Genomic DNA, 27,985 nt, shown 5'->3' on the forward strand with positions numbered 1-27,985 from the left:
AACAGAAAACTTAAATTTGGATGGGGAGTTTGTAACATTACGAGTCGAGACAGCTGTGACGGAACTTGAATAGCGTAGAGTTGTCGTTGGAAACGCGCGCCGCGCGGTTTGATGTGATTTGGTCGGTCATAGTAGTAGTGGCATGCTTTTGAATACAGTTAAAATATAACGGCGATGCCTGTTTGGCGTTGTTGGAAGTAGTATGTAATGAATTAATGATTAAGGTGGCCGATCCTGTAAGAAGAGGTGAAATTGGGCACATTAAGGTGTTTTGCTTTATATCGACTAAGCCGATGATATGGCGTCTTTTTTTTTCCGTTTACTCTTAGAAGAAAAAAAAGAAAACCAGTAACGAAGTGCTATTTGTGCGTTGTGAAAAATATAGGGGCGAATTTTAAATAGCTACAGTGTATAATCAGACTAACAAATGGACATTCAGTTACACGAAATAGCGGACAGTGTAGTGTGGTCATTAAATTGAGTACACCTACAGGGCGGTCAATTCCAGGATAAGTCTATTCGCGTCTCACGAGGCACGCGGTATTGAGACCGGTTTTTTTTATTATATCACGGAGAGCAGACTTCAATTTATAAAAAGGAGAAAAGCTGTATCATTATCATTGACTGTTGGTGTTATGCAACCAAAACTGTTCATCAAAGGGTTTCGGTGAATGAGTGGTGAATGCGAAATGAAACTGCGAACGAAGTTATGTTAAATAAAGCAGAAGAGACAAGACAGTTTGGTCGTATCTGTTATTATTCCATAAACCGTAACATGTACTCTCGTTGTACGAAGCCTTTATAGACGATCGTATGACAATTTGCTTTGAAGGGATCTCGTTACGAGTTAAGTTTTGGGGACCTGGTCAACAGGGGATAGTTCGTAGATCTTAACTACTGCAGCTATTCCGGAATCAGGTGCTACCGTGACCGTTGTGTGTTGTCTATGGCTTAAGGTCATCATATCTCATGCTCTAAGATCGACGCGCCTTTCCTCTTGGTATAACGGTGTCTCACGGTAACCACGACAACGCCGACGGCGAAGGAAGATACGGTAGAAGTTGAACTTCAAATCCTTTCAGATGGGAGTCCAGTCTTATCATTGCATTATCATGCTCAGTGGATGGGCAAAAGTTTGTAATGCCATTCTACCAAAAATACCTGTATCCTAACATTGGAAGATTGCTCTTTGTAGCCTTCAACATCATTAATGTAGTAGGATGGCTGAAGAATGTGCTTCAACGAGTCTTCAAATGGCTGCACATGCAAGATTTTTGGTGCAACTATATAAAATTACCAGGAGAGAAAAAAGCACCAACAAAGAGGTGTCAACATGTACATAAGAAACATTTCTAGACACTCATTTACCATATTTACACGAAGAACAGCTTCAACAAAAAATATGAGGTGGGTTCAGCAGTCTTACTTTAAAATAGCAGAACAGATGACAAATGTGCCCTGTACACATGGCGACTAATACGATGAAACAATTCCAAAGAACAATCGTCCTTAGGTCAAACATTTACACATGAATCACAATTCAGTAACTGTAGACAATCTGCTCCTCATGCCTCAAAACAAGGGGTGTAATGGAGTCTGTAGTATCACCAATCTGCTTTGACCAGAAACTTAACTAAATAGGATGTGTTTTCTTCTCTGGCACTATGGGGCCAGCAATTAGAACAGAATTTATGTTCACACCAAATGTTTTTTCCCGAATAAATGGAGCCCACAGATTAATCTAGTAGTGCCAGCTTACTGGATGTGTTTTCAGAGGCCTATTATGTATGGTTGGAAGAACAATGGTTTTGGGCTGCCTAATTTAGCAAAGGTGGCAAAAAAGCCTTTCTCCACTTTAAACCTTTACAAGGGCACAAACACCGTGGAATAGCCCAAGGTCTAGTTATTGACAACAGCATTTCATGACAACAATAAACTTTAAAATATACTGTGCGTGGTACAGTTGCACTTACACTGAGACTCGAGAAAGTATTTTCACTAACTGCTACAACACTTTTCTACCTGCTGTTTCCTGGTTGGCTACTGCCAACGCTAGTGACATACTGTTCATTCCAGCCAACACATTTCACACCAAATGCTGACAAGACTGCTTACAACACTTGTCTACTGCCAGAAATCTGCAAGGGATACATAACATTTTGCAAGTTCGTACTTGTTTATTTCATTCTTCACTTAATGAAGAAATTAACGTGAGATGGAATTACAGGAAAGTGTTGGTCCACACACATAGAATGTAGCCACCAAAAAACTACATATGGCCATGGGGGGGGGGGGGGGGGGGTGTTCCCAATATTTACATGCTTGAGTGTGTCATCACAACCATTGTTCTCAATACACAACATGAAGTGCATTTTATAGATGAGAAGCTAACAATGCCCAAAGGTGGAGTTGGCTACTTTCCTTCCATCAACTACCATGTTTTGTAACTGAACAAAGCCAGAAATGGTGTGAGTACATTAGACTGTAATAAGACATTTCAATAATTCAGTTGGCTCATTTCCCCATCTGACAGCATGTCAAGTCTTCGTAATATACACTGACTATGTATCTAATACTGGGCTCATCAAAAAATAGAACAGTAGCATTGGACATCCTGATCTGTAAAATGTGGGCTCTCTTCAATAGATGGCTGCTGGACCTGTAGTGTAATTCAAATACACTGGACAGCAACAGGCTTTATTCTTTTCGCAATACTATACAAATTTGAAAAACCCATGTATATACCATACTGGGTTTGTTATCAAGAAGCATATAATGCTTACAGTTTTATTGACTTACATAGGTTGTCTTTCATTCCACACTTTGGATGATGTTGCCTGTCTTGACGAGGTGAACATATTATTACACTCAGCATTTCAGCTTCACTAAGCCAAAATTCAGTTTGCTTCTATCAGCCAATCATAGCACAAGAAACATGATGTGGAAACGTAATTCTCCTAACACGAGTGACAGGATGACTTAATACATGCAGCACACATAATATGGATAATAATCAGAAATCACTCTACAAAATGTTATGCTTTTACTTGTGACTCAGCAGCTTTTATGTCCCTCACATCACATCAAGACAAGTGTATTACAAAGCTTCTGCATCACACGATACTGCAGAAACCCATCACTATACACTAAATGAAATAATTATGGATTACTTTCTGCCTAAAATATTCATTTAAAAATATGTACGAGAAACATTAAGAATCATATCTACATACCCATCTACTTAAAATGGAAAAGAGCACTTACCAGAAATACATATTCTATTTCAGACTATGGAAAACTAAACTACCATTCACCACTAATATGAAATAAATTGTGAGTAATATTCAAAATTATCCGATATCAACCAATGTAAAACCATTTCTTGTTAGTATTGGAAATGATTAACCGATCACCAGAAGGAGACAAAGAAATCTGATTCAGACTGACATTTGATAACACTGAGCTTTGCGTAAAATACCAAAGCTCACCATTCTGTCACTGTATTGGAGAGGGGTGTGACAGGTTTGACAACACTGTTTGCAACAGTAGTTTCCAGCCACCCAAGCAAATGCAAATTGTCACTGTGTTAGCTGTGACTGTACTGTACCGTATGATATGAATTACAGTAGTTATGGATTAACTGTAAGTACTGATACACAGGATGAATACAGTTACTGTGTAGGCGTAGATGGTTACTCAATGTCACCTCAACCAGTATGAGCTTCCCAAAACACACACTATGCTGACTGAAGAATCATTCCATGTAAAGTTTACCCACCCCATAACAGTCATGGTCTCAGATTTTGGTATAACTTATATTTGTTCCATTAATAGAGTTAAATAAGAATTCAAAATATTTTTACAATATCCAAAATGATTTGGGTTTTAAAACTGGCCAAAGTTTTTGGAATTTCACACCTTTTTGTTAAGCCGAAGATACAATGCATTCATAAGTATGAAATAGTTTATATCTTCCTTATATAGCAACAAATATGGAATTTGTGCATTTGTCAATGTGCAAAGAGTTCAAAGAAATGTGAACAAATACATCATGAAACTTCACACAGCCAGGAAAAATCTTTAATCACAGTTTTCAAATTTTTTAAAACAAATATTGAGAACAGCACCAAGAGCAATATTATTGAAAGGGGTGATTAACTCCTTTTACTCTTCTTTTCAAAGATGTACTCTACCAAACGAGAAAAAGTAATGGGTTTTTCACTACTCTGTTTATTACTTTGTAGATGAAAATAATTAAATTCAAGCTATAAAACACCCAGAATATAAATCATAGTTTCACAAATAAGAGTTTGCTTATTGTTACATTAGGTTGAATGTGACAGCTGGTTTTGCATCACTACTATATTTTTCTAGCCTCAATTATACTCAAGTCTCATATTGGTTGGAAGTTAGAGAAAGTTCTTGTTCCTGGAAGATTTGGTTTTTCATGTGATTCTGCAAAGTCTGATGAGTTGACACAACCATTCCTTCAGATATAAGTTTAAAGTGAATATCAGTAACATTGGCTTTGCAAAACGTGAATAGCAGTAGTAATTTTTCAACAATGTAGGAAAAGATTATTGCTAGTTACATAAAGCAGACACATCAAGTTGAGACAGGCACAACTGAAAAAGACATGTATAGCTTTCGGAAACAGCCTTTGTCAGTAAAGACACACACACACACACACACACACACACACACACACACACACAAAAACAACACCACCCCAACTCCAGCATCTCAGGCTGGAATGCATCATCATGTGGGATGCAAGCAGCAATGAGGAGGGGGTGGGGGGAGAGAACACTGTCCAGTTGAGTGTGCAGGGACTAGACTGCCAACAGGTGGAGAGTCAGAAGGTTGTGGGACAGAGAGGTGGTGAAACAGGGAGAGGAGTGGAGAAAGATGAGCGGATGCATTGACACAGGGCTGCAAATAAACAGAGTGGGAGACAAGAATGGGGAGATGATAGGACAGACGGGGTGGAAACTGTTAGGACAGCCAGGGTGGAAATTGTTGGGTGGAGGGGTCTGGGCAGTATATTACCTTAATTTGATGATAAATACAGGAGCAGAGAATGTGTTGTGATGATAATTCTCACCTGCACAGTTCAGAAAAGCTGGCAGTGCAGGTACAGCAACCGAGTTAGAAAACTGCTGCGGAAGCAAAGGGAACTTCACAACAAACAAACATAGCCAAAGCCTTGCAGACAAACAAAAATTACGCGAAGCGAAATGTAGTGTGAGAAGGGCTATGCGAGAGGCGTTCAATGGATTCGAAAGTAAAGTTCTTTGTACTGACTTGGCAGAAAATCCTAAGAAATTTTGGTCTTATGTCAAAGCGGTAGGTGGATCAAAACAAAATGTCCAGGCACTCTGTGACCAAAATGGTACTGAAACAGAGGATGACAGACTAAAGGCCGAAATACTAAATGTCTTTTTCCAAAGCTGTTTCACAGAGGAAGACTGCACTGTAGTTCCTTCTCTAGATTGTCGTACAGATGACAAAATGGTAGATATCGAAATAGATGACAGAGGGATAGAGAAACAATTAAAATCGCTCAAAAGGGGAAAGGCCACTGGACCTGATGGGATACCAGTTTGATTTTAGACAGAGTACGCGAAGGAACTTGCCCCCTTCTTGCAGCGGTGTACTGTAGGTCTCTAGAAGAGTGTAGCGTTCCAAAGGATTGGAAAAGGGCACAGGTCATCCCCATTTTCAAGAAGGGACGTCGAACCGATGTGCTGAACTATAGACCTATATCTCTAACGTCTGTCAGTTGCAGAATTTTGGAACATGTATTATGTTCGAGTATAATGACTTTTCTGGAGACTAGAAATCTACTCTGTAGGAATCAGCATGGGTTTCGAAAAAGACGATCGTGTGAAACCCAGCTCGCGCTATTCGTCCATGAGACTCAGAGGGCCATAGACACGAGTTCACAGGTAGATGCCGTGTTTCTTTACTTCCGCAAGGCGTTCCGACACAGTTCCCACAGTCATTTAATGAACAAAGTAAGAGCATATGGACTATCAGACAAATTGTGTGATTGGATTGAAGAGTTCCTAGATAACAGAACGCAGCGTGTCATTCTCAATGGAGAGAAGTCTTCCGAAGTAAGAGTGATTTCAGGTGTGACGCAGGGGAGTGTCGTAGGACTGTTGCTATTCACAATATACATAAATGACCTTGTGGATGACATCGGAAGTTCACTGAGGCTTTTTGCGGATGATGCTGTGGTATATCGAGAGGTTGTAACAATGGAAAGTTGTACTGAAATGTAGGAGGATCTGCAGCAAATTGACGCATGGGGCAGGGAATGGCAATTGAATCTCAATGCAGACAAGTGAATGTGCTGCGAATACATAGAAAGAAAGATCCCTTATCATTTAGCTACAATATAGCAGGTCAGCAACTGGAAGCAGTTAATTCCATAAATTATCTGGGAGTACACATTAGGAGTGATTTAAAATGGAATGATCATATAAAGTTGATCATCGGTAAAGCAGATGCCAGACAGGTTCATTGGAAGAATCCTAAGGAAATTCAATCCAAAAACAAAGGAAGTAGGTTACAGTACGCTTGCTTGTTCGCCCACTACTTGAATACTGCTCAGCAGTGTGGGATCTGTACCAGATAGGGTTCATAGAAGAGAGAGAGAAGATCTAACGGAGAGCAGCACGCTTTGTTACAGGATCATTTAGTAATCGCGAAAGCGTTACGGAGATGATAGATAAACTCCAGTGGAAGACTCTGCAGGAGAGATGCTCAGTAGCTCGGTACGGGCTTTTGTTGAAGTTTCGAGAACATACCTTCACCGAGGAGTCAAGCAGTATATTGCTCCCTCCTACGTATATCTCGCGAAGAGACCGTGAGGATAACATCAGAGAGATTAGAGCCTACACAGAGGCATACCGACAATCCTTCTTTCCACGAACAATACGAGACTGGAATAGAAGGGAGAACTGATAGAGGTACTCAATGTACCCTCCACCCTCCGCCACACACCATCACGTGGCTTGCGGAGTATGGATGTAGATGAATAGCTCGGGTAGTGAAACAGCCATTGAAATCAAGTGTGTTATATTCAGCGGCATGTTGTGCCACAGGGTGGTCTACTTTGCTCTTGGAACAGTTTGGCGGCAGCCATTCATCCTGATGGACACCTAGTTGGTAGTCATACAAATGTAAAACGCTGTGCAATGATTGTAGCAGAGCTGGTAAATGAAATGGCTGTTTTCACAGATAGTCTGGCCCCTGAAGCAGTAGGATAAACATGTGACACGACTGGAATAGGAAGTGCTGAGTGGGTGGATTGGGCAGGTTTTGCACCTAGGTCTTCCACAAACATGTGATCCCTGTGGTAATAGGTTGGGTTTGGGAGTGGCATAGGGATGGACTAGGATGATGTGGAGGTTGGATGGGTGACAGACCACCACTTTAGGAGGGGTGGTAAGCATCACGGGTAGGATGTGCCTCATATCAATGCACGATGATAGGTAATCAAAGACCTGGCGAAGGATATGGTTCAGCTGTTACAGTGGCTGGTTTTTGGGGGTTGTGGCAGGATTGGGGTTGTGAGGAGAAATGGCATGGAAAAGCTGTTTGCGGACAATGTCCTAGTAGTTGTTACTTGACTGTTCAAATGCTGCCATAGACTTTCCTTCCTAGCTACAGACTACAGTACCCCGTGTCCCATCACACTCTCTCTTCCCATGACTGGTTGCAAAAAATGATCAATAAGTTTGGAGTTTAAAATCCTTCTGATGCAGGCACAGTTTCATTAAATTATATTTATTTTCATGCTGTCCAGTGCAGCCATCAATGAAGCAGGAATGTTGTATGTGGGTATCTCCCTTCTAGAAATTTAACTTATTTATCTTGTATAGCAGACATCATGATGAATATCATCAAGACATGACACAAAGACCTCAAAAACAAATTTTTCATTCCTTGAACAAATCTGTAGCAGTAGCCTTGAACCACCTCTTGTAATTTCACTGAAACCCAATGAAATGACTGCTTTGTTTATGGAAGTCATTCCCTTCGAATTTCTAAGAAGTAAGGCTTGTGACCTGGCTATGTATGAATGAGGTTAACTTGTTCAGCTGTCCCCACTAATTTATCAATGAACTCCCCAGCTGAGCTCTAGCATTGGACTATTTCTGTTTGTTCAATCAAAACCCACTGCTGTACTTTTGACAAACACTCGTCACAATGGCTCAACACACATTCCCTGCCTGCTCCTTTACAAACAATATATGACGTAAGTTCTTTTAAACAAAGGAAACTCAATGTTAAAGTTCGCATCATGTAAGAATGCGGGCCAATTTTCATCCGTTCTGTGCATCCTCCTCCACTAGCAACAAATAAATATTCATTCTCTTTCCGAGTGGCTATCAGATATTTACAGCTAGAAAGCAAGAACCTCACTCCTACATGTTGCACCATTACTGTACTTTGTGACATCTTAATTATTGAAATAACTGTCATTTTTTTGTTTCCTTTTTTTCTTGGAGCAGTATGGCTGTGAATGTGTACCTGTAAATGTTTAAGTTCAATTTGAAAAAAAGCCAGGTGACAGCAATAAATTTGAAGTGCTTCACAAGCAAGCGAGGGGGAATATTTACCGCATTTTTAACTTTTTCAAATGTGAATTTGAAAGCAGGTTTCCAACTGTTGACATTTAAAGACAAGAACGGACTCCAGAACTGTGTGGTGTCAGCAAGAGAGCTGTAAACAAAAGTGTCATAGCTGCAGGAACCATAGAAGAAGCTGGTTTCATGTCACGCGGAAAGCATCAAAATCACAAGGAACCTATAAACATAAATTGATAATTTAACAACAATGATTTAAAGTGCTCCATGTGAACAATGAATGCCCAACTTAACAAAAACGGGTTACAGTTACGCACAAGAAAATTCAGTTCAAAGGTAAGTGCTTCGTCAATGTAAAGAATTTTAAAAGATGTTGGTTCCAGATATGTTAAGAGAGTTTCTAGTTCAAAGAAGTGACATAGGTGCAGCACTAGTTATATCCCATATAAAGATTCACGATACGAGAGGAGGTAGTTCAACAGTGTATTACCTTGAAACATGGGACAGTTAGAACCATTCGAGGAAGATCTGCTGGAAAATGAGTGACGGTATTGATGGTTTTAAAGTTCTCATAAGAATAGGTTCTCAGATAATTATTCTACATGCCGACTATTCTTCTGGTTTTGTTTCTGAGAATAAACTTGTACTTATGCGTAAGAAAAACAGCAGTGGCTCCCATTCGGAAATGAAGCTGTCAGTTTCGTGACGTGACTCACCTTGCTCCGTAGTCTGTCACTGCCTGTTATAATTCAACTGTTACAGAGAAAACACCAAGTACACCAGAAAAGTGGATATTTTTCCCCAACTTAAAAATAAAAATAGTATGCACAGTACACTCCAGACTCGTGCCGATCTCCTGCAGCTCGTTAATTTATACAGGTCACATGACAGAACATATAAATTTGACTTCCTTGCACATGCATGGGGTTGCACAGTTCTGAGTTTACCCATGAGTCACAGTCAGTGTGGGCACACGGAATTAATTTGGGCAATGGGTTTTAAGGCTATGTGGGAGAAAAAAATGGGAGGGAAAAAAAACAAAACATTCAAGATAATATACACTGAATCACTTGTGCATGAGGCAGTAGACAACATCCCACCTGCAGTGCGGGCACAGTCTGTGTGGCATGCTAAGAAGCTTCAGAAAGAAATTTACAATCCGAGTGTTCAGAAACACACTCAAATACAAATGACAGTGGTATTACGATGTAGCCTTTGGAAAAAGGTAATAATATTTCTTAGTTTTAAAGACTTGTGCTTTAAATGACATGTTTGTCAACATGTAAGTTGCATAGATAATAATGAGAACTTCCTAGCCTTTTTGATTAGGACTTGGTATCTTTTTTATAATGCAGACTATAGTGTTCAACATATTGCCCAAATAGATATAATGCTTCTCCCACCTTGTTGTATGCTCTAATAACATACGAGAATGCAGCTGGACAAATTTGTCAGAAGTGCGATTTCCACATGTAAACCTCTGTCATTTTAAAGGCACGAACTGGATACGGCCCTAAAAAGATAGTACTGTTACTTGTCGAGATAACGGTGATTTCTGATATTATTGGTCAGCATTCCCTGGAGTTATTCCCAGATGATGGGTGATTGTTGCTTGTTCAATAGATTACTAATGCGGTCGGTCACTATTGTCGAAAGCATTAGCGTACACTCATAATGCCTGTTTACAGCAAACAAGATGACAACTTACTGACCACTTTTACAATAGTCTCTTACATTAGTATTTTCTAGCACTATCTTTTACACGCAGTGATTACACTTATCTATAGCCAAAGACATATGCATAAACACCTCACACATTTTTAAAAATTCTATGAAGTAGAAGCAGTTACCAAGAGCAAACATAATAATTTAGGTTTGTGCTTGAAGTTAATTTTGTCATGTATTAAATTTTAACTTATAATGCAGTTCAAATTGCAATAAACAATAATTATTGCAAGCAGTTTCAATGACCTCATTTTGAGAGAAATTGTACTCCACATCCTCACAAAGCTGCATCAACTGTTCTCGCCTCCCGATGTCATGCAGAGTGAATCGGTGTACCGGACACAAATGAGCCTAGCTGTTGTCTGCAGCAACGCAGTTCGGCAACATGGAGTTGTTTGCCTGCTCTCTAGTGCCACACGTGCAGCACAGTTCTCATCCCCCCACGCTTCCTTTCCGCTCCGCCTCTATGCGTAGGAAAGTGCTGTCCTAGGTGACGCGGGCTATACAGCCATACATAAACTGAAAACAAAACCTGACCTAATCATCCTACCTGCAGACAAAGGTTCCACCATGAATCACAGCGACTAACTGGCAGAAGGCCTCTGCCAATTATCTCACTCCTCCACACGAATTCTGCCAGATTGATCCAATCCCAGAAGTGCAACACAATCTCCAATCCCTGCTTAAAGCCTTGAGCCCTTCCTAGAACCACTCCCCTGAATACATATCCCTGCTCACCTCCGACACCCCACACACGCACCTTCTACATGCTCCCCAAAATCCACAACACCAAACATCCTGTACACCCTCAGGTGAAAGAATTTCATCCCTCACTGACCACCTCCAATTAATTGCCCATGAACTAGCTTCCCAAGTTAAAGATATCAACCACTTTCTTCACCAATTTTCTACCATCCCTACCCTTTTACCTCCTGGATACCTACTCATCACTGATGGTGTCATCTCCCAAATATATCAATATCACTACTGAATACTATCTTTCCTACTGTCCTTCAGATTCCAAATCCACTACCTCTTTCATCATATAACTAACTAAATCCTAACCCACAACTACTACTTTGAACAGAAGGTATGCAAACAAATTCCCTGTACAGACATGGACACCCCACAGGCCACCTTTCTATACCAATCTGTTTATGGGACATACAGAGACCTTCCTAGCCTCCAACAATGCCCCCTTGTCTGGCTCAGGTTCGTTGTTATCTTCATGATATGGACATCCTTATCTTCATTCCTTCAAAAACCTTAACACCTTCTCTCCCATCCGCTTCGCCTGGTCCTCCTCAACCCAGCATACGTTGATCTCTCTAATGGCTCCATCTGCAACTGTCCACATTAAACCCACCAACCATAAATAGTACCTGCATTTTGACAGCTTTCATTCCTTTCACACCAGTAAGGCCCTCCCACCCAGCCTGGGGCCAGCATATCTACTGCAACAAGAGCTCCCTTGCCTATTACACTGAAGATCTCACCAATGCCTTCACAGACAAGCATAACCCGCTCCCCCCTAAAACCTAGTCTGCGAACAGATCTCTTATGCCATTTCTGCTCACACCCCCACCAGACATGAAGAACCACCCACAAGAGAGATCCCCTTTGTCACCCAGTACTACCCCAGACTGGAACAATTTAACCACATCCTTCGCCAGAGCTTTGATTACCTATCATCATGCTCTGAAAAGAGGGACATCCAACCCAAGCTCCTTCATACACCTCCTGAAGTATTGTTCCGTCACCAATCCAACTTCACTATATCCTAGTGCATACCTTTGCCACTCCCAATCCCAACCCCTTGCCACAAGGATCATCTCGATGTGGAAGACCCAGGTGTAGGACCTGCCGAATCCATCAACCCAACACTTCCTATTCCAGTCTCGTCACAGGGACCGAGCCACCTGTGAACGCAGCCACGACATTTCCCAGCATTGCTGCAATCACTGCACAGCTTTTTATACTGGTATGACCACCGACTAGCCACCCACCAGGATGAACAACCACTGCCAAACTGCAGCCAAGATCAAGTAGCACAACATGCAGTTGAGCGTAAAATTCTTGATTTCAATGGCTGCTTCATTTCCCAAGCCACCCGTATATACCCCTCCACCACAAGCTTTTCTGAACTGCACACATGGGAGTTACCTGACCATCATTCCCAGTTCCTCTCTTTTTTCACTCCACAACCTCCCGATGCTGCACCTGCTGGTATTCTAGTCCCTAAACCTACACCAGAAAGCAGTCCTTCCCCCCCCCCCCCCCCCTCCCTGTACACTGCTATCGCTTCCCTTCCTCACCTCCTCCAGATTACTTCTTCTATCTCACATAATAGTTGCAGATTCCTGCTTCCATCCCATATGATAGTTGCATTCTGGCCCAAGCTGCCAGAGTTGGCAGTTATGTCTGTATGACTTGTGCTTGCTTGTATGGATGAATGGTGGTGGTTCTCTTTTTCTGACAAGGCTCTGGCCAAAAGCTTATGTGCAAAAAAAGTTTCTTAAGTGTTACTGTCTGCAGCTTAAAATGTCATCTTTATGGCAAATAGCGATCTACCTTTTCCAACATTGTTAACGTATGTTTTCTTTATTTTCTCCAGTAATCAATAAAATGACATTTTTATGTATAGTGCACATGCACACTAAGTGTGTACCACTGGCACCACACAAAACACATCAGGTCTCTCAGCAAAATTTTGAAAAAACATTTTTAAGTCAGTACATTCTAACATGAAAACTGAGTAGAGCTCTCAAAGGCATAAAATCCATTGCTGTCTCACGTAAGTTTCTTTCTGTACTAGCATCATCTTCATAACACACAAAATTCTGGACTGCTCAACATTTTGATGAAACATTTTTACCAATTCATGGTTCCAAAGACTCAATTTTTCCCACAGCTATGGTTACATTCTGTGAAAAACACTTCTCTTTGAATAGTTTTTGAGCTTCACAAACATAATCAGTTACACTGAATGTCCCAGGCAAATTTAATACAGCTGTAATCGTCAAATTTGAATCTGTTTCTTGATATCTTAAGTAATTCAGTTTTAATTAAATCAACAAGCTTGTCCATTCCTGCTACACTTATTTTCTAGTATTTTTCCTTAGATAGTAAATCAACTTTGAGAACTGTGACTCATTTTACATTCTCGTGCACTATTTTTTTTCTTTGCCACAGGAGAATCTGCTGTGTTCGCCACATGCATGCAGTTTCATAGTGACCTCTAATTCTACTAAAATGTAAATGTCGTGTGACTGGGGCCTCCCGTTGGAAAGACCATTCGGCGGGAGCATGTCTTTCGATCCGACGCCACTTCAGTGACTTACGCATCAATGGGGATGAAATGATGATTAGGACAACACAACACCCAGTCCCTGAGCGGAGAAAATCTCCGACCCAGCAAGGAATCTAACTCGGGTCCTTAGGATTAACATTCTGTGGCACTGACCACTCAGCTATCGGAGGCGGACTGAATTCTACTGAATGCAGTGTTTAGTTTATCAACGACAGTGTTTTCTACAATTATAGTACTTCATCACATTATAATCTGACAATCCACTACCCTCACTTTTGGCATTTACTACAGCCTCAACACTGGAATTGTCTTTCTCTTCTTAAATTGAATTTTTTCCTACTCTGTTCTATTGTTAGAATTGAAAGTGTTTTTTAATGGACAATTTATGTTTCTTGAAAGAGTGTTTTTTAATGGACAATAATTGTCTCTCTTTCAAGAAACATAAAACACTTGCAAAAATTCATACTTGTCCAGAAATGTGCTGATGGTGAAGAAAAATAGTTTTTAACCTAGCATCTGCTTTCAATTTTAAGAGATTTATTTTCAGGAAGTTCAACAGATTGCATGGATTATTTGTTCGGCATAGTTTAATAACTTGCATATATCTACATTCCAAAGCAATATAAAAAATCTTAAAAACAATATCTGGTCACATTCATCACAAATATTGTCCCATGTATTATTTAGAGGCTGAGTTGAACTGTCAGAATATGTCATTCACAGCTACATTCACACTGTTTTAATATCCAGTAAAGTAAATTTGGCAAACATCTTTTTCCTTCAATCAGAAACTGAAGAATTACTAAAATAGTTGAGCTATACATACCTATAGACAGTATAAAGTATTATTGTTCACCAGCTTGCAGAAATAAGAGAGCAGTGGTATGACACTGCATTTATGCATGTGCAACATTGTTTATTCCACAATTTGTGCAGAAATAAACAATACAATCAGTTCAAGACATCAGATAAATATATTTTTTGCCTGCATACTAAGAAACGTATTTAATCTAGTTTTTGTTACACATTACTTTCAGTTTTTAAAAGCAAAATGGATGGGAAACTGAACACACGGTAAGTAAGCATTTGAATTTTGTTAATCATTTTTGCCTATGAATTGATAACAAAGGAGTGAAAAAACCCATTAATTTCATTATATCATTTGACAGAGTATCTTTTAGAACAAGAATAAAAAGAGTTATTCAATTAACCTTTTCCTTGTCAATGATACTACTCTTCACATATTGATGCAAGCACAAATAAAATTTTATCAATATTCACTGGTAAATTAGGAAGTAATAAATTACTCTGTGTATCTAAACACACTATTTTCTTGATATGAAAACCAAAATCTGTTAAATTCCAACCCTTTAACAGGATGTAAAATCCAAACAGCTTATAGAACAGTAATATCTTGGCTCACTGATTAGATTCGTAGAAAGAACAAATATGCTAAGTTGTGCCAAAATCTGAGCTAATGGATGTCAATCACTGACACAAACTGCAGAAGGTATAGCCTGTCGGTAAACTGAAGAGCGAGCGAGCGAGTACCCACTCTGCCAACCCAGCTACGTCACAAGGCGCTTCTACTGGCTGTTCCACAACGTAGTGCCAGCCCTGCCGCGGCGCGCGCTTTAAATCTGTGGCGATGCCGTGTGCAGATACGTCTTGGCTGCGTTCATTTTTAGACAAATGCATTAAGACCAGAAAGGATACAAAAAATGATAGCTTCTTCCGAAAAACAACATTATAGAGTAAATAATATTAAGATAAGAACGGAAGTAAGGATTATACTGCAAATATAGAACCAAGTGCCTGTTCATGTGAATGTACTGTATGTTCCACTATTGCTATTCGGAAAACGAACCCCATATAACGCAATCAATCTGTAGAATTTAGGGCTTCTTCTTACTCTGTGTTTCTACTAAAAGGTAGAAGTTTTCTTTGAAGGACTTGCAACACGAAGAGAGTTTAAAAAGTAAGCAGAAATTTATAATTTTGTGTTTTGTATTAGTCCAATTTGCACTACTTCTTTGTCTCTGTCTTCGTAAACATGTCTGAAAAGTATGTGTACAATGTCATGCATATTGAGTATTTACTCTGTTAGCTGTCAAAAAGGTTACATGTGTTTTGGTAGCATCAATGATTATTTGTTTTGTACAAAAACAGATTAGAGAATCTGTATTAAATTTTGGTACAGGGTATGAAATTTTTAGAAATGTTAAATATTGCTTTTGGTGAGCCTGTTATGAGTGAACCAAGGGCATACAAGTGGTATAAACATTCAAAGCAGGTCTTAAAGGACAGCAGTTTTACAAGCTTGGATGAGATTAAAAATGCACAGTTAAGAAACCTATAAACTATCCCGAAGAAACAGTTCCTAAAGTGTTTCGGAAATTGGAAAAAGCACTGGTACAAGTGTATAGTACGTAATGGGGAATATTTTGAAGTGATTTGCTGTAGATTAACAAATAAAGTTCTTATCAAAAAATAAAAATCAATATGTGAACGCACCTCTTATGTCAAGCTTTTTGGTTAGAAGTCCAGAATCGATGTACATATTTCGAAGAAAATTTCAGCAGTGTTTAGAATAGATATTGCGCACATATTTAAAGCAATATGTCTCCGAATCAGTTGAATAGTGACCGAGATAGAGATTTAGTGTTCCATAATCATCAAAAGTTTTACGTGCTTTTGAAACTGTCTACAACGATCGGTTTCCTCCCAAGATTATTAGTTTTCCTTCGTGGCGATTTCACTAAACCATGCGGCTTATTTTCGCATTCGTTCCTAATGCATCCTATTGGACAAGGCTGACGTTCATATAATTTGCAGCCCTTTGATTGGGAATGGTAATATTATCCAACAGTTCTTTTTGGACCTCCTCTTTAATACACGCTGTAATAACATTAGAGACGATTGAACGCTCAGAGTCTCTTCCTCGTATTCTGCACATTTTCTTGCAATTCTAGACGAGTATCCATCACTTACGGATATCGAAGTATATCAGTAAGTGTACAAATTTAACTGACTGACACTGGCAACTAAAATCCCACGAACAGAAACGATGTATATCACTGCACGCCGATCTACACTGCTAGACAGGTAACAGGCAACACATTTTGGGTGCCCCTGTAGGCCGGTGGCAGCGTTCGTCCGGGAAAGGCCACTCCCCCACCAAAAGCGCTGCTCGCTCTTGAGTTTACAGACAGACTATAGCTGCATCAATCTGCAAGGCACGATCCAGCATAGTGGGAGGAAAGGTACTTGATTGCACAGTGGGTGTTTGCTGAGACTCAGCAAGGACCTTCCTGTGGGAGAATGGAACCATTCACATGAGTAATCAAGGAAAATGTCCTCACAATGCAACAATACCAAGCAACTGCTTGAGCTTTTGGTGCAAAAAATGATGGGGAACCTGAAAACTTCACTATGCCATATATGTGAAGATTTGCTTAGTACTGCACTGTCTGTCAGGCATTTACAATTCCTATTGCTGCATGCTTAATGTTTTTTGCGTTATGTTCACACCATGGTGATGATCGCATCCTGTGCCACAATTGGCTGACGGAGGCAAGAAGGGCAGCTGCCATGTTGATTTTAGTGTTCTCTAAGCTCAAGTGTTGAATTTGTATTTTTATATTCAATAGATACAAACTTTCCAGCACATAGCTGTTATATTCTGCACTTACAATGACTAGATGACAAGTAATTATTTTCCTTTAGTCTGTACATGTTTCAGCATTAGGCTCCATTTAAAGTAACTAAATCAAAAAGAGAAAGCACACAGAGGAACACCAGCAATACCAACACAATACAATATGAAAACATCAGAGCTTACACCTACCAAAATGCTATTGATGCCGTACATGCAAACTGGCCTGTGTGTGGCCATGGAACAATAAGGAAATCAGCTCTATCAGATAGCGCGAACATACAAAGACAGCACTGTCTTGCAATGAACAGGTTTTTTTTTCTCCCAAGAACAATAAGTGAACATTTCACAATCTTAACTACACAAGTGTATATGCTGATACTTTTTATGCAAAAGTATAAAGAATGACAATTATAAGAACAGATACATGCAATGCCATAGCCAATCTATAAACAATGTTAATTGGGATGCACTAGGGGTATTTTTAGTATATCATGTTACATGTCAGTGTGTTGTTCCTTTCACCACAAAAGCCCACACAGATTCTAACAACTGCCTGCCCGGCCTAAAGCAATGCCTAACATTTAAGATGAGCAATAAAAAACAATATAGCAAAATGTCTACTTTGTGCGATGCCCTTGTATACACTAGTGTACGATTGCAAAACGTTCACTTATTTTTGGAAAAATGTATTTGTTGCAGACAATGTGATCTCTGAAGTTAATGTCACGTGGCAGAGCTTTACCGTTCGTCGTTCTGTAGGCACATACAAGGCAGTCTGTACTTTTACTTCATGTGATTAGCTTTGACGCAATACCTTGCACCAATAGGCGTTTGGTATGTGCAAGTGCTGTTGGGTTCACATTGTATCCAATTGGTATTGCTAAAGTGTTTCAACATATGCTTTCTCTTTTAGGATTAATTCCTATGATAATGGCTTAATGTTGAAACACTTTAATATTAAAGAAATGTAAATACTTGTAAAAACTAGAGTTTTAGCATACTTTTGTATTTATACTTGCATAGAATGAAGATATGCACTAACTGATTCCCAAAAAATGTGACATTATTGAAATGTACTGTGCTTCAGTGTTGGGAAACGCTATGTTGGTGGCTACACTTCTTACCAGCATGCCAATCTCATGGGTGGAGACAAAGGTTGTCCGCAGATGCGAAGCAGTTTATAATATATTTAAGTCTTGTCTCCCTTTCCTACCAATTTAGGGATGAGGCCTGATAAGTTACAGAATTTCACCGCCCTTTTAAGACTGAAATCAGCATCTGCGAGTATGGTGGGCAGATCTCCATTGAGACTGAGGGATGCCACAAACTTCACAGAGTGGTGGCTCCTTCTGCCAGAGGAGGAAGCTACATGTTAAAGGGTTATGCATGATGGATGCAACTATGAAGCAAAGACATAGTGTAAGCATTTTGTATTTGGTAATACAATTTTTTCAAAGCCTTGCTTGTTTATTGTTTACTAGTCTCACTAAAATTACTTGATAGTTGACATTTCACATGATGTAGCTGGTTTCCTCCAACAGAGCAATCAACACCATGCCCAAAACGTATTTACTTCCAACTCCTTGTCTACCTTTATTTCTTGATGTATTTGCATCCTATATTTCTCTCTCTCTCTCTCTCTCTCTCTCTCTCTCACTCACTCACTCACTCCTAATGAGCTACACATTTCATACTCGGCATTAACACGGCACAAGATGCGATCCACCATCATTTATGCACTTATAACCACAAAGATTGGTTTACATTAGATAATTTGCTGTCATTTCCCTCATTGTATTGACCTTTTCATCTGCTCTTATTTTTCATCTTAAAATTCATTTCTCGTTTAGAATGTGTTTGGGTTGCCTAAAACCTGCAATCAAGTGCTAACCAGGACTGCTCATTGGTTGGTAACACAGCATCCCTTGTAGCCAGTGTGAGGATAATTTCAGGTAATGAAGGATAGCGAGAAATTAGTTTGGTTTTGCTGCTAAAACTGAAATTTTGTTATGGAAGATGGCTATGCAAACTAACATAATACAGAATTTTTTCTGTCTTGTGTCTGCTCGTAGAGATTAGCCTCACATGCCATGAACAAAGCAACTGATTTTTTCAGGGTGTATACAGGGACAAGGAAAAAAAATTCCCGAATTTTGCCTGGATTTCCCGGTTGAAAACACACTTTTCCCGTGTTAAGTGATAGTATACTTTTCCTCGGCACTGTAAAACTTATCAGTCCTTTGAATATTTATGGTTTTATATGCAGACGTAGAATTCCCCGGCACTTCAGCAACATGTACGCTGCATATTTTCATGTTATGAAGGTATAAATTAGAATTCCACCATACACTGGATGTTACTTTCCAACGCATTGAAATCGAGATTGCGACGCACTTTTGTAAGCCAGTCATAGCCCGTATCATGTGATCTCGCCAGCCGAAGACAGCATAGTACACGTGATGTAGTCAACCAATAGCAAGATCACTCTTACGTAGCGCGAAAACACAAATAGGAAAAGTTAATGGTTTAAATTAAAATACATAGTGTTGCTACAAGAAAAACAAAGCTTTCACATATAATCGTGGTCTTGAAGATTAATAAGCTGTAAGCTTCCACATATAATGTTGATCTTTTCTGCGCATGTTACACTTTCAGATATATCACACAAATGTGCCAGTAAAATTTTTCATAACGACGTCAATTTCTGATCTTCTGAGCTCAAAATTCTTCTAGATGGTCGTCCTCAAAGAGTTTATTTTTAATTGAGAGTCAAACGCTCTGTGATTTAAGAAATTCATCGTACATTCTCGCACATTGTTCATCTTGTGTAAAAGTAAATTTACTTTGAAAGTAACACCTTTCAAACAACCATACGCAATATTTTCCCGCGACCTGTTAGAAACTGATTTGTTTCAGCAGTTGCAAGAGAGCGCCAAATAACATGTGCCACTGCTCATGCGCAGCTACAATGACACAGGAAGCTCGTATGTTCGCACGTGTAAAACATTAAAAGATGTTGCACTATGTAACAAAAGAAACAAGACATCAGAGGATACTTCAAGAGTATCGGAATCTCGTGAACCATACTAAAATGCATAATTCGGCTTAAAGTGCACATTCGTACGTAAATTTTCTTGAGTACCAGTACTGTCTGTTACGTCATGCTCATCGGAAACAATTTGTTGTTAGGAAGCATTGCATAGTCTACCTAAAGCCTTAGACACATTTTTCTGTTGGCAGACGCTTGAATGAGCACTGTTTTGCTGTTGTATAAGGCGCATTTCCTTTGCGACTTAAGTTTTATTTTCGTTTTTTTCCCTCTTGTTCATGTTTTGTTGCTGCAGTATTATTCCGCAGAAGCGGGATACAGTAATATCCTTTGTTGGAGTATTGATTCTTACCAGTCAAAATCACAAAAATTTAAATGAAAAGTAACACAATAATAGACTCCCGGAATTCTAAAAAATTCCCGGGGTTTTCCCGGATCTCCCGTGTCGTAGACACCCTGACTTAGGTCGCAATGGATTTAATACACGGGCTAAAAAACCCCCATGTCTGTCACAATTCAGTCATTGGTCACTCAAAATCAGCTATTGACATAGCATCTCCCATTTCCATCATACCTTTCAGCAGCCATTTCCAACACTGCTCCACATTGCACATTAACAGCATTTGTGACATGACCTGCCATGTTTGTGTGTCACCTGTAAGCAAGAGGTAGCCGGCAGCCTATTTGGCAATACAGTAGCAGCACATGATGGCATCAACTATAAAGTAATTTTAATCTGACTATAGTGATCCATCTCCGCTTCACACAGGCAGCACTAAGTATATATGGCCACAGGACTTTGGTGTAGCGGTAATAATTATATACAAAAGCCTTCCTAGCAATTCAGTCTATCAATGGAAACAGTATTAAAATTCAACAGTAGTTCACAAGATTAGCATGAACATGAAGACAGAAACCACTTTAACTTACAATATATAAAGACAAATGTCAAATCCAGCTGGATCTTAAATGGCTCCTTCAGTTTGTGCAGTATCGGCTCAAGTCTATGACAACGTCTCCTGTACACAATGAGTGGCATGCTGTCCTTTCCGTAGTACTCTAACTAAATTCCGAAATTCTTCATAATACATTATAGGTAAAACCAAATCACGCATAGCTGACGTGGCACAGACTACAGAAAACGAGTATTCACACCAGCTTTCAAGCTCTTGCTTTCTCCGGAAGTACACAAATTCACACAGACACCCAAATGTACACAACATTTGGTACAGTGGGCTTGTAAGTCTTGAGTGCAAATACTGTTTTCTATTGCATGTTTCTATGCACCATACATCAGTCCGCTATAAGGAATAAGGGAAAATGTGAAGTTATTCACATGAGTACTACAAGAAATCAGCTAAATTTCGATTACGCGATAAGTCACACAAATCTGAAGGCTGTAAATTCAGCTAAATACTTAGGGATTACAATTACAAATAACCTAAATTGGAACAATCACATAGATAATATTGTGGGTAGAGCAAACCAAAGATTGCAATTCATTGGCACAACACTTAGAAGGTGCAACAGATCTATCAAAGAGACTGCTTACACGACACTTGTCCGCTCTATTCTGGAGTAGGCCTATTGCTGTCCAGTGTGGGATCCACATCAGGTGGGACTGATGGATAACACCGAAAAAGTACAAAGAAGGGCAGCTCATTTTGTATTGTCATGAAGCAGGGGAGATAGTGTCACAGACATGATACGTGAATTGGAGTGGCAATCATCAAAACAAAGGCGTTTTTCGATGCGACGGGATCTTCTCATGAAATTTCAATCACCAGTTTTCTCCTCCGACTACAAAAACATTCTGTTGGCACCCACCTACATAGGAAGAAATGATCTTCACGATAAAATAAGAGAAATCAGGGCTCACAAAGAAAATTTTAAGTGCTCATTTTTCTCGCGTGCCGTTCCGAGAGTGGAATGGTAGAGAGACAGCTTGAAGTTGGTTCATTGAACCCTCTGTCAGGCACTTTATTGTGAATAGCAGAGTAATCACGTAGATGTAGATTTGTGTGTGTGGGGGGGGGGGGGGTGGGGGGGGCGCACACTTCTTTTGTTTATTTATTATCACAACCAAGAATTTCCACTGTTATAAAATCAAATCTTTTCCGTACAAACACTTAGCACCACCCTTCAGTAATGTCAAAAAGAACATGATACAGAGGCCACAAGTTATTTTCTGAGTCAATGCTGATGGAACTAACTGTAGCAGCAGTTTTATGGTTGAGTCCCAACTTTGAATTTTCATATGTACTTCATATATTACACATGCTCTCCTCTGCCTTGTACAAATGAATAGATTAAATATACATTGCCTTGACAGAACAGGTACTTTAACTCGGCACACTATGAAGCAACAATTACTATACTCGGGTCAATGGAAGCATCAGATTCCACCCATCGGCTTTAACCCGTGCTTTAAGGCTGTTGTGGTGTGCGACATCACGACGGCACGGAGTTTAGTTTGTGAGAGTGGTACATCTGTAGGTGTCGTTTTGATGTCAGTGGTGCTCTCTGGTGGTGTGTTTGGGTGTTGTGTGTGAGGTGATGCTTTTGGTTCAGTTCACATGTGTGGCATGTTTATAGGTGGCGTATTGTTGCGGCCAGTGGTTTTCTCTGATGGTGTGTTTATGGGTAGCATGTTATGTGGCGTATGAGGTACATTTGCACGGTAGCATTGCACGTGTGTGGTATCGGTGGTGAATGTGCTTTCAGAGGAACATTTTTCAGTGAGTTAACGATATTGGTTTTGTTATGTCAATGTTATTGTAGTTTTTTTTCTGTTTGTCATGTGCGAAATTTGGTAAATTGCATTGTTTAAGTCTCTGGTAGGTATGGATATGACTGACAAGGTCAACAGTTTTCAGTTGTCGGCAATGATGGGGGACAGTGCGCTGCCTCTAATAAAATACCTTCAGCTATTCAGCCTGTTGGCTGAAGTCGTGAAGTGTCCAGTCGTGAAGAAATGAGGCTTACTAAAATTCCGGCATCTCTGACCAGGGACGGCTATATCCGGAGATGTTGTAAGGATAACAGGTCAGGGGAAGTGTTCGATTCCAATTTTGATTTTCTAAGTTATTTTTGTGGTAGAATTAGGTGTGATAGTGGTGAAAGTTTTGAGATTTATAGTGTGGTATCGGCAGTTGCTGTTGGCCTATATAGGTCAAGGGAAATGTTCGATTACAGTGAATATTGTTTTTAGTTGATTTTGGGAAGGTTGTGGTCATTTTATCGTTTGGTTTAGTGGAGCGTGTTTATTATTAGTTTGCCCCGCCCCTCCCCCCCCCCCCCCCCCAAAAAAAACCCAATTTCATCCTCTTGTCCCGTTGGTTTCATTATATCTTTGGAGGAATAGGTATTTGATGGTTTTTCAATCTATTTTTGTGTGTTGTCATGTTTACATAATGACGTCATAGTCGCGATACAGGAGTTGTGACATCATTGGTCAAAGCAGACAGGTGGAATTCGACATTTCCGTTAACCTAAAGCAGACAGGTGGAATTCGACATTTCCGTTAACCCCTATACTCTGATACACGAAGTGTCAGATGCTACCACCATACACTGGCAAACCACAAATAATACTTTATCCTGATATGTTCTTGTACAACCATGGAGAGCTGTCTTTGAACTTGCACCAGGTCGCCAACATCCATAGTACAAAAGTAACTGCAAACAATGTTGTGAACATTCTCATAATGCAAACAAGTTTCAAACTCAGTGCACAAAGCTAAATTGAACAACATACTACATATATTGATCTGTATTATGAAATGAACTTAAGATTTATAAATCTCTTTCCCAACCAAAACATACAGAAACACTACTCCCAACTATTGCTGAGTCAGTGTACGTTGATATCTGACAGTTAGCAGGCTGGGGTCAGCAGCTTTGTGGCCCTGCCTCAACTAATAACCTGATTTTGTTAACATCTCTACAACAAAACCACCTCATTGTCAAAGCTCTGTGACTACTGTTTTCCCCTGCAGTGGTTAGCACTTCCCAGATGAAAGCTGGCAACCGTGCTGCAAGCCATCAGGGATCTTATTATCCTAACTTGGCTATAGGAAGGAGGTTAATTTCACAACAATAGTAAACAATCAGAAAATGAACAGAACTCAGATTAGCGAAGGATGGGGTATTTCTTTTTAATGCCACACTAGCATTCACCTACAGAGGAACTGTAGGTGGGTATCAGCATAGACAACCAAGATTAATTTAATCATGTTTTCTAGGCATCCAAGAGTGACAATCATGTTTTCTAGCTTTCTTATAGGTCAAGTTTGTGAAATTTTTAATCTCTTGCATAAATTAATACTTACTAGGTAGAAATAGATCCCAGAGTATAAAACTGAATTATCTACATACAAATACATAAATGGAATTAAATTTTCTACAATGACAGGAAACTTTTAACACGTGAGCATAGGAGACACTTATTCCCACTGGATGATGAACCAGTGGGGAGTAGTCTCACAAATATGAGAAGGAACCAACTGACACTATAACAAACATTTCCTAGAGCGGTGTTAGGAATCAAGCTGGTAACTGCATTTTACATTCATTAATAAGAGAGAGGGGCCATATAGGCTACTTACGGAATATACACACACACAAACCACATTACAAAAACATTAGCTTCACATACAGACCTCTAAATTCTAGTTCTCAAATAATCTAACACAGTAACATCAAATTCAAGCTGCTACTAAACAACTAAGTACCTGCTGCATGCCACCTTGGTTTTGGCTTGAATAATGGCTAGACTGCTGGGAGCTGTAACCTTGTTGATAGGTATTTTGCTGAGGCATGCGTGGTCTAGGAGGGTATGGACCAGGAGAACCTTTTCCTCCCATACCTGTAGTGAAAAAAATACAAGTGAGATCCTAAATACAATGGAAACTAATACTTAAAAGTAAAACTGGATACACTACACTCTGGAGAGAATTTAGAAATCAAATCCTATTTGATGCAAAGATGGTCAGGCACACTTAACAATTACACCGTTTTGTTCGAATTTGTTTTCCGACTCCATATTATAAAAATCAATACGTCCGAACTGTTCTCGCGAAAGTTATGACATACCGGTACATGTGAAATATATGTTGTCTAAAACAGATTAATTCACGCCAAGCTTTGACAAATGGGAAGGGGGGGCCTACAAACGATTACACATAGTGCTACGAAATCCTAAAGTCGTATCAGCCAGATTCGTGGTTAGAAAAATGTCAATCGGTAATCCTAAACTAACACTTTTGATACATTAAACTCAATCTTAATAACTAAAACTGAACACCACTTGAAGAGAAAATGGGGGAGGAGGCAGGACCAGCACCAAGTTAACGGTCCAATTAATTCTACCTACGAAGCCGCTGTCTTCAGTGTTGTTAAAAAAACTTACATTAACAATATACATAAAACCGGTATATCAACGATTTCTTCTAAAAACTACATTTAAGATCAATTTTCGATGATACTGTGTTTAAATTACATATTCTCACTTAAAATCAAAATGGTCGCCAAAGGTCCATTCGCTCATAGCACACAAGATCAAGAAATATTATCGAATATACCCGTGGTATAAAGAATAACGTACGTTCATTCTATTGTTGTACTTATGTAAAACACTTCTGTTAAGTATGAAAACATTCTGTGTATGATGAAGACTTACCCACACCCTGACCTGTCTGCCGCCTTGTATTGTACGACATGGCGATCGCCCTTTGCAGCTATCAAAAACGAAGATGCAAAAGCGCGGTAGACGCTACACCTACCACAAAATTACATAAATACTCATTACTCTCAATAATTTAATTACTAAAAACAACAAAAAATGCAAACACACTTAAACTTACAGTAATTGCGCCACTATACAAAGCCGGATCGCGTCCCTTAACACCTCTACCCCCGCTTCACTTAAATCAAAGACAATATGCACTAGAATTGGAATATCGTGTTGTTCTGCACGCAATATCGATGATCGATCCTTGTCCCCAAAACAAAAAAAGGGACATATTTGAGTTATATGATACACTCTGATATTTAGAGTCAATTGCATTTAAAATCTACAATGAGTTCCGCAGCATCACACACTTCTCTTTTATTTTTCAATTCTATCTATATGCATCACTCCAATCTCTCAATCGCATGCGTATATTGATGCAGACATAGTGCTGAAGCTTGCTCTTAATATACCGGTATACTAATGACTTGCCACTCTATATTCCCGAAGATACAAACCTAGTTCCTTTTGCTCATTATACAAGTATAGTAATCACACCCCACAGACAGGATTTTGCAGAGCAAATTGTAAATAATGTCTTTCAGGAAAGTGTTAATAGTTTGTGGCAGAACTGCCAGAAAATATTAATATCTTTGCTTTTTTGTACTTCGTTTTTACCTACTTTGGTTGTTGTCTATTTGGTGTGAAACATTCGTCATAACTGTTACGTGATTGTCGAGAACTATATCTTCGTGTTTTGATTTATCGTGCTCCAATAAAAATATTACATAGTGAAAGTAAATGGTGTTTTCTGTGTTATAACACACGCCATACTGGTGACTTCCGACGCGCAAAGTATGTCCTATTTGACAATGTGGCCGTTTGCTTCGACATCTCCACATCGCTCACCTTCCGCTCCTTTCGGACTACAACATGATACTAATGGTGCCTCTACACTGCCTTTCCACGGTTTCCTACGCACAAAGCCACCAACAACTGGGATAAAATTGGAAGAGAAGTATAACGCCGTAGAGTTTTCTCCGTCATCAACAATGCCGTTGTGGGCTCTTTCACCTGCTATGAAATCTTTTTCTACGTTCGTCTATAACAAACCAATCATGAGTGCTGTGCCTAAATTTGTGACTCACAGTGCGTCGTATGCAGTGACGTAGCGTGGTTGGGGAGACAAAATAGTACAATAAACAATAATTTAAATAAATGAAACAAAACGCATCAAATAAAACAACAACGACTACAACTACTACTACTACTACTACTACTACTACTACTACTACTGCCACTACCATAGCCACAAATAGTAATAACAATAATAATAACTAACTTGTTCAAGAAACGATGACAAATTTGTAGAACTCCAGCTGCAAGAGAAGAAGCGCTTACATTTTCTAGTACGTAAGTGCAATACGTCAGTCTTTTCTTTCCACGAATAAGTCTATAACTCGGTCTACAAAGATCTAATCACTGGATAGATCTCCAAGTAGTGACTTTTCTATTGCTAACGTGCTCAAACACGACAGCCGGATGTTGGGCATTGAATTCCTTAAATAATTCTCCACTCGTTTAAGAGTACTCGTGCTTCGTTAACTGCTTGCTGTAGTTGCAGGTAGGGTCAAAACCAAAAGCAGGAACTTCGTTGTTTCTTCATAAACGGAATTTAAATCATTGTTGACAATGTACTTTAAGAGGATTCTTGGAGACAAGTGTTTTTTCTCATTAGTGTATATTTTACACAGTTCATTTTCAACTTGTTCTTGTTTGAAAAAAGGGTACTGTTCTAATAATTCAAGCAGTTTCAACTTTGGGAATTCTTTTTGATAGTTTGGGAAACACTTTTCGTTGAAAAGTTCAACAAACTGAATTTGGGGAAAGTCTTGAAACCTTCTTTGCATCTG

At 39.4% G+C, this 27,985-nt stretch overlaps 1 protein-coding gene across 2 annotated transcripts in view; it reads right to left on the reverse strand.

Annotated features, from left to right (window-relative positions):
* Positions 1 to 26,331, reverse strand: part of LOC124619727 (double-stranded RNA-specific editase 1-like) — a 38,724-nt gene extending 12,393 nt beyond the window's left edge. Inside the window, exons 1-3 of one of the 2 annotated variants that reach the window (XM_047146297.1) lie at positions 26,206 to 26,331; positions 26,022 to 26,120; positions 25,075 to 25,208 (exon numbers count right to left, since the gene is read on the reverse strand). In XM_047146297.1, coding sequence (XP_047002253.1) covers positions 25,075 to 25,208; positions 26,022 to 26,061 — 174 coding nt within the window. In that variant the 5' untranslated portion in view covers positions 26,062 to 26,120; positions 26,206 to 26,331. The remainder of the gene's footprint in view (positions 1 to 25,074; positions 25,209 to 26,021; positions 26,121 to 26,205) is intronic. The other variant, XM_047146304.1, reaches the window with a different exon arrangement.
* Between the last annotated feature and the right edge of the window lie 1,654 nt (positions 26,332 to 27,985).

The sequence above is a fragment of the Schistocerca americana genome, chromosome 1, assembly GCF_021461395.2.
Source record: "Schistocerca americana isolate TAMUIC-IGC-003095 chromosome 1, iqSchAmer2.1, whole genome shotgun sequence".
Classification (NCBI taxonomy): Eukaryota; Metazoa; Arthropoda; class Insecta; order Orthoptera; family Acrididae; genus Schistocerca; species Schistocerca americana.